This window comes from Ylistrum balloti, unplaced genomic scaffold (genome assembly GCF_031769215.1).
Source record: "Ylistrum balloti isolate Yb309-2 unplaced genomic scaffold, AGI_CSIRO_Ybal_v1 Utg370406, whole genome shotgun sequence".
Taxonomy (NCBI): Eukaryota; Metazoa; Mollusca; class Bivalvia; order Pectinida; family Pectinidae; genus Ylistrum; species Ylistrum balloti.
In genome coordinates, this window is record NW_026782277.1 from 43,796 (window position 1) to 52,415 (window position 8,620).

Consider the following 8,620-nt stretch of genomic DNA (forward strand, 5'->3'; position numbering starts at 1 on the left):
TTTGTTGCAAGGAAATCAAATTCGATATACCAAACTATTAAAAAAGAGGCCCAGAGCATGGAGTCTATCAGATATCAATGTCATCCTAAGCTGATATTTGCATTTACTATGCATTTCAATTAAGATAACTCGGAACTATACTATTCACGTAAGGAAATTGTAAACTGTGCACAATAGTTGGTAGGCAATGTTAAGGATTCTTGCGGTGTCTGAATTAAGATACTTTTACCCTGGAATAAATACTTTTACTTTATATTCGATATAGTTTTACTATGTGAAATATGTAGTTTTACTATATAAAATATGATAAACCTTCCCCTACTTCTTGGGACCTTTTAGACCCTGGGGGTCATCGAATTCATAATTTCATTTAGGAAGCTTAGTACCTTCGATTATTAAGAAGTATATAATTCCACTTTATCTAGATTTTGATATTTTAGAGGTTTGATTCATTTTGATTCCTTTCGTACCCGCTCATCAGACCCGCGGGTGTTAGTCAGGATCAATTTGTGTTTAACATAATACTGATTCTAACCAAAACATACGAAAATTAAACGCAAAGTATGTTATAGGAACGAAAATAAATTGTACACGCCTTCCCAGAGGAAAATATGAGACAATTTAATTTCATTAATTAAAAAAATGAGTCCTACAAAATGTAACCTTTTTACATCAACTTGATAATGTGAGACACGGGAGTCATACAATTCCAATTCGTGAATTCCAACTTGGTGAACCACATTTCCCTGATTATCATGGTGTGCAATCAAATAGTTGATTCCTCATCTAAGAATTACTGGGTTTAAATCAAAATTAACGCCCAGCGACAATCTCTCTTTTTCATCAATCAATTTCTTTCGGCAATTTTTTGAAAAACAAAGTTGCACGAAAATTACAACGAATGTCTGTTATTCAGCAGAATAGATTGGTACGAATGAATAATATCCTGTTGCCAATTTTTTAACGTTGGTTTCGGATTTTTTTTTACTTTTGAATTATCGTTACAATATACTAAATAATCACCACATGAACAAAAAAACTGATACTGGATTTCTGTTACACTTCGACGAGGATTGGGTCCTTAACACATAAAAGCTCATTAGGGCCATCGACCGCCGGTAAAACACACAGTGATCCAAAGGGAATAACATTAAACAAAACAAAAGGTAAAAGACAAATGTTAAAAATCTTAAATGGGTATGTTAACACAAAAGATTACAGCGGTACGTCAGTGTCTATTATATAGTCCAACATCTTTCAGGTAACCTGGAATTTTACAAATCTCAACAGTTTCAAAAAGGGTTTTTAGACATGTAATTTTACGATAAAAACATTCTAGAGTAGACAGAAGGTCAATGCAGTCCAATAAGAAATGTTAAACGGTGAATGGCTCATCACATCCTATGCACCGAGGATTACCTTCCAGGGCGACCAGAAAACTCTAGAAAGGTTCAATAAGTTAAAACAAGTTATGGTCACTCCCACATCTCCTTCAATATGTGGTAGATGGAGAATGTTTACTCAACATCTTAGGCTTTAATGGATTGTTGGCGGTTGCCGGAAATATTTGTCGAATTGGCTACCTGGAGAACAATGGTAATTACAAAAAAAACAAAAAAACAAAAAAAACACCATATGTGAAAGGGGATCAACTTGGGAGTGAAATAGATAAGAACAAATCATTCGAAACGTCTCAAAGGAGACGTAGTCTCCAGTAATTGATATATGGTGACAGCAGAGGATTTCCGAATACAATCTATCATTAAACACACAATACAAGCAAATTAGGTTTCGAAGGAAGCTTACACATCCATCAGTGAGTATTTACATTTGAGTCTTGTTTATTTTATCCAAGCTCACGCTCTGTTCCAAATCTTCTGTAATCATGTGGGGCTCCGTGATCCTTGTCCACTGTTTATACCAGCAGCTGTTGGTAAAGGATCATATGTGGATTTACAATCGATCTTAATTTAGCACTTGGTACACATCTTTTCTGGCTATACTCTTAACAGAGCACAGACAGTCATAATACATATTGTCACTCGCCTGACGGAGTATACAATGTACGTTTTAGTGCCGTGAATTATCATATCAGAGACCTGAATTCGATTACTGTCGAGGACATAGCAGGAATGTGTGTATTTTTAAACATTGGTAACGGCTTCAAATCTATAGCCGGACAGGGTGATGAAGCATTCTACTGTCCCACCTAAGTGAAATTCTCAATAGTGCAGTCTAGTATGGTGACCTGAATTCTCAGCTTTTACTTTGATAATGAATTGAACATAGTACTGCATTCGTGTAATTATAACGTAAAATACTCTAGAGAGAATTCTGAACATTGAATGCCTTTTTATCATTATCATGGATGAAACAACGCCAGAAGCTATTAATGGTCTGTCACTAAATTTACTATCTTTATAGAAATATTGAGAAGAGTCCATTAGTCGCAAGAACTTGCCTCTGATCCATTTCTCTGATTTTGACAATGAATAATGTTTAAATCAACTAATGGACAAAAACATGCTTCCTTTAATTACGATATTATCATACTTAAATATTTTGAAAGTGATCTGGACGTGCCTCTTCTTAAATTAATTACATTTCTCTGAAAGCGTTATCACAATATGTTGTAAATTGGATACTTCAGCCCTTGCAAACATATATAGGCCAACTATTGCTATTTTTAAAAATTAACAGTTACTAAAATTAAGTTGAGATACGACCATCAATAACTGTATTCCACCATAATATTTTTTTGGTTATTTTTGCCGAGTTCTGGAATGGCACAAATGTGCACATGTGTCAATATTCACTTTACGTCATATCCTGTTGTATGGATAATCAGGTACTTCCTATTAGGTTCTCTCCGTCCGTTTACTAAGTTACTTATTCGATTTTTTCATTAAGCCACCAACGATGCCGCTAGATAAGTGCATTACCATTCAGTCCGTTACTGCCATACTAATGTTACAGAGCGAGTCCCAAAGGTGTCTGCGACAATAATGGTACGAGTTAACGCCCCTGTCACATGCCATGGGAGACGTGCATCACTTTTATACTCGGAGATTTTCTGGATTACTAAAAACGAAGTCGATCAAGAGAATTTACATTAGATACTCGTAAAAGGAATGAAATTGGCAATAATGGAAATGTTATTTTCACCATTGTCTTGTCATAGATGCAAGTTGTTTTCTATTTGCGTTATTGCGTTCTCGACATAGACCACTGCACGAGTCGGAAAGGGGATACTCTGGTACTTGTTTCCTCTCATCACTGAACCGGCTCAGGGCTTGTTTCGCCGATATCGTCTGGCAAGGTGACACCGGAGAGGCAAAGAATGTGGACTCCTGTATTTCACTTCTTGATCATGGAAGGGGGGCACTGCAGAGAATACAGGGTTTTCTACCGTGGCTTCTACAAAGGGTAAATTAAAGAGATCAACATATATCTCCGTTCTCCTTAGCAACACTTGCAGTCTTGACCTTTTCCTTTTTTCATACGAATTGACACACTTCATCGCTGCTTGCGACGACTTAAAACCCCATAAATAAGGATCGTGAGCAGTAAACTCGGACCTCCCTTCCATTATGTTCATTGACAATACGAAGGGGCGCGAATATACTATTTACAACAGCAATGGTCATCGGTAGACGCTGTTCCAAATCAATGAGGGAAAATAATTCTAAAACGTTCACCGGGTTTATTGATTGACCCATGATTTAATTTAGACCCTTTCTCTAGTAGACACATTTGGGTACCAGGAGGTTGAAATCTGCAATGCTGATTAAACTAGAGGATTGATAATTGATTAACATGTCAGACTTATTTCGTAAAAATAAAACGATTAATGGTGTTATTCCAGATTGCCATTCTTAATGTGTTATGTCACTGAAACACCTCAAATGTTTTTGCCAACAAAGGCGAAATAATATCACTCAAAACAGATAGATATTCAGGACAGTTTTGGTTAGTATGAAACAACTCTTTTTTTTTATTCTGAAACCTTTGTTTCAACATTATATTTATACTAAGGGAGAACCACTTGTATCATTTCCTTAAAGGACTTGTATCAAAATTTACTAAAAGTCACGTTTTTTTTTTAGAGTATTGCAATATATATCTGAAGTAATTTTTATATAAGTTTCGGTGAATTATTTAAAAAAATAAAATGCTTTAAAAACGATTTTGCTTCAATATCAACGTTGCTATCACGAAACGGCATTTATGCATATTTGGTGACCGAAAACGAGGCTCTAAACTCAGTGACGTCAGACTTGAAGGACAGCCTCATCAATCAACCGCAGGTCAGTAGAGTTGCGACCTATGAAAGTTTTTTTTCAATTGTTTCTTTGTGTTTTTATCTTTAGAAGATAACTCAATCATTTGCAATTAAATAACTTTTCCGAGATCATCAGGATGCCGTATCGTGCCGCATTCGGCTGCAATAACTAATCCAAGAAGGGATGCGGTGCAAGTTTTTTCGCCTTTCCTAAAGATGAACGAAAAAAAATTATGGATCCACTACTGTAGACGTCCAAACTTTGAGCCGAAGGCATATCATAAGCTGTGTTCCGTGCATTAAACAAAGCCCCAATTTGATCGTGACCCAGAAAGATGACGGAGTTAGGATATCCCAGTGCTAAAGCGAAGCATGTTTCTAATGCGGTACCTGACGTACACCTGCAAGCTGAAAGCCGCTATCCCGACGAAAATAGGCCGAGATCACCTGTCAACACTCCACGGCGAGGAACGTTTGTTAAACATCAGAGGGCTGAGGTAAGAGAGCTTAGCCTTAACAGCATGTATCTGGAAGATAAATGATAAATAAAAACATTATGTAATTACAATTTACAGTATAACGAGTTATACATTAGGTAAACTAGCACTGGGCCAATGCACACATGTTATTATACGTCCCAGCCATTTATAAATAATCATTTAGTGTCATTGAAATGTCAATTATGTCTTATTCAATGACGCCTTGGTTTTACTTTGATCTTTTCCTGGTGATAAATCCCACACTATGCGACATTTCAGTTATCACACGGTTGTCTCTGATTGGTCCACACCTCATTAGGGCGCTGGTGCCCATTTCCAAGTGGGTGAGACAGGTAAACAAAGATAAAGGAAAGATTTCGAACAAATATTTAATACATAGAAAACACATAAAAAGGGAAATTTTGTTCAAATGATATTCGTCGTTTTGACGTTAGTTAACACATCCAAATAATTCTCTAAAATTACAACGCTTTAATTACGCGAGAGCAGAGATCGGCACATGAACCCTGTATAACCCTACATTGAATAAAAGTTCACATACTTGTCGACGGCCTGTTATAATGTTATATCATCGAGATCGCCGAAAACACCTGCGTCGATGTTTCTAAAGTCTTTCCATACGTTGTCTAGATCTGACATCTCTGACATCTACTAATGAAATGAATTATTACTGGACAGGAGAAGGGATGGGTAGGAAAATAACGGGAAAATCATCGACTTGGCATTAATCGGCTCCTAAAAGGTTCTAGCTCCGTCCCTTGGCACGTGGATGAGAAAACCGCGGTGGTCATTTGATAAACCAGATACATATTCAATACTAAGCGTAAGCTAAGTGACTGTATGTATATATAATGTGTTATCATAATCAAGCACAGTACTGGTACCCCCTTGCTACCCCCTCAAAAATAATTAGAATCGAAGATTAAAATAAATAAAACCTTATTCTTTGAAATAGAAATATATTGTAGGAAGTTCTGTTTTGTAAAATTTGATTTATATTTATTGATAGTATTTGTATTGTTTTCATGATTTTTTTATCGGTAATAAAGCAAGTCCAACAAGAGACAACTCATGATACTACTGACGATGAGATCTCAGAGTGTGATGATAATCCACTTGATTTTCAGCCTATGATAGCCGCTTAAGACCAAGTTAGTGAACCATCAGATGTGAAATGAAGTCGGTAAAGTGTCATGCTAATGTAATCACTCAACAACGAACAAGGAGGATACATGTAGGAGAACCATCGTTGTTGGACTTTTCTCTGCAGAAACCTGTAATGTGCTCAGTAGGAGTGCAGTGTACATTGTTAAAAAGTCCAGATGAAATTTTGTTGAAAGAAAAAGTAAATGAATCTGATGACAGTGAAAGTGAACTACAATGTACATGTAGGAGAACCATGTACATTGTTAAAAAGTCCAGATGAAATTTTGCTGAAAGAAAAAGTAAATGAATCTGATGTTGTACAATGTAGAGACTTTTCTCTGCAGAAACTAGGAGAACCATTGTTGTTAGACTTTTCTCTGCAGAAATTGTTGTTAGACTTTTCCCGTAATGTGCTCAGTAGGAGTGCAGTGTACATTGTTAAAAAGTCCAGATGAAATTTTGCTGAAAGAAAAAGTAAATGAATCTGATGACAGTGAAAGTGAACTACAATGTACATGTAGGAGAACCATTGTTGTTAGACTTTTCTCTGCAGAAACCCGTAATGTGCTCAGTAGGAGTGCAGTGTACATTGTTAAAAAGTCCAGATGAAATTTTGCTGAAAGAAAAAGTAAATGAATCTGATGACAGTGAAAGTGAACTACAATGGAAAGATGACAATACAGCTGATGACCAAGATTTTGATGTGATGAAAGTGATTTAGATGAAGATAACGAGACTGAGGAGGCAGTTGTAATCAGAAATGATGTTGATCCTGAAGATTAGAGACAGTTCTTGGTATCAGAAAAAACAATTACACAAACTTTCATCTGTATGTCACATTTGTTGCTCTAAATGTGAGCCTTAAATCAAGTTTACAAGGGGAACTCTTATTTCAGCTACAATGAAATGTGTAAATGTACACGCAGAAATGTGGGAAAATCAGAAAAGTCATCGTGGTATGCTAGTATCAAATCTCCTTGTTGCAGGGGCTATTCATTTTAGTGGAAATATTTCAAAGACTTGTTGCTAAAGGTATAAAGTTATTATCAAGCAGTATCTCTATCCATGAGCACTAGACTATTTAAATTTATCTCTCGATCTCTATTTGGTTCTTCTTCTTTTTTGTATTAGAGGGAAACCTGAAATGTTTCTGGATTAAAATTCTACCACTCAATGGTTTACATTATTGGTTTTACATTTTCGTAAAATGTACCAAAAAAGTTGGGGGCAGCAGCGAAAAAAAGACAGTGTGAGAGTATCCGCCCTTGGATAAAAAAGCTTGGTTAACCATTGCTACGGGATGTCTGCTTTCTGTGGATACAATGTTGACTGGAAACTTGGGATCTGAAAATCTGTCTCGAACCATGTTACTAACCAACATGACCAAGACTGGAAATATGTTGCCTGTCATCATGGACCTATCACAGAAGAGAGATTGTGGCTGAAAGAAGATATTGGTTTAATATTAATTTAGACAGATGGTTAGTTTACAATTATATATCATTATTATGATAGTTGTTGTCTCCCATAATCCATCATTTATGACTATAGCTATTATAGAAAATTAACCTATTATTAATTTATCATTTTATTTCATCAACCTCTATAGTTAAATCTTGTTTGCAGTTGAATGCTCACAAAATTATCTCGAATATAAACACGGCTAAGTGATAATTGAAGGCTTGAATTTGTAATGTATTATTTCCTGTCTTTTATTATTTGACCGAGTTTGACTAGACCACACAAAATGCTCCGAGAGGTGGTGGAAAGCAAATTCCTTCTACGTCACATACAAAAGCTTTCTCCAGTGCATCACACCTATGGACTGGAAGTATTTCATAGCGTAGTCAACAACTTTGCACCAAAAAGCACCCACATCTATTACCCTGCTATGGTGGCAAGGTAAAGCTAGAAAAATACTCAAGAAGTGTCACACTGCAGTATCTTTTCTCAGTAACATTTGTTAAATTCTCAAAATTGATTTGATACCTACCCTGTATTTAGCAAATTTGTTTTATGTTCAACCTTTTGTATGGTATATTCTTTGGAAATTATTAGATCCTTACAATACAAAGAACAAGTAAATGAAAGCCTTTAGAATGTCTTTCTTTGTTGTATAAATTCTTTACTTCATTGTTACAGACTCAGTATTGTTGGCCAACATTTCAATGAAAATGGAAAGCCACACCAGGCAACTACTCTAGATGGACAGCTTTGCTGGCGAGTAAGCTATCCCAAAGGAAAAAAGGGAAAAACGGTTGTAGTGAAACTAAACATAACAGCTGTCACCTGTGGGAAAGAGAAAATGCATCATAATTTTCACCAGAATACATATTGGTCTATGTGGAGAACATCTTACCAGTACACTGTTATATTTGTAATGTTTTGACAAAAATGAAGGAAAAGTAAATCTTTACAATCAGCATTTTATGTTGTTTTTCTTTCAGATTATATTGACAATATGAGGCAGCCATTGATGGAAAGGAGACGACTGTTTCCAAGCTACCAGGAAGCCGTTAGGGAAGCCAACAAATTCCTTGGATATAAACCTCCAGCTGTGACTAGTTTTTTGCCAAAGGTTGACAAAAGAACACTGATTTTACAGCGTCGGTCACGTTTTGCTAACGTCCAAAATAATGGAGCCCTTGACAACACAGTTATCTTCGACATATCATTCTGCTTAGACATTTAG

The 8,620-nt window shown here is 36.0% G+C and overlaps 1 protein-coding gene across 1 annotated transcript; it reads left to right on the top strand.

Moving 5' to 3' along the window:
- Positions 1-4,617: 4,617 nt before the first annotated feature.
- LOC132554447 (uncharacterized) lies at positions 4,618-8,620 on the top strand. Its single transcript, XM_060218766.1, has 4 exons — positions 4,618-4,754; positions 7,657-7,830; positions 8,071-8,219; positions 8,376-8,620. The coding sequence occupies exons 1-4, from the start codon at positions 4,618-4,620 to the stop codon at positions 8,618-8,620; spliced, it is 705 nt and encodes a 234-aa protein (XP_060074749.1).

Coding starts and splice junctions, on each gene's coding strand:
- LOC132554447 (XM_060218766.1), top strand. CDS start 4,618: ATGACGGAGTTAGGATATCCCAGTGCTAAAGCGAAGCATGTTTCTAAT. Junction 7,831..8,070: donor TACCCTGCTATGGTGGCAAG/GTAAAGCTAGAA, acceptor TCATTGTTACAG/ACTCAGTATTGTTGGCCAAC. Junction 8,220..8,375: donor AAACATAACAGCTGTCACCT/GTGGGAAAGAGA, acceptor TTTTTCTTTCAG/ATTATATTGACAATATGAGG.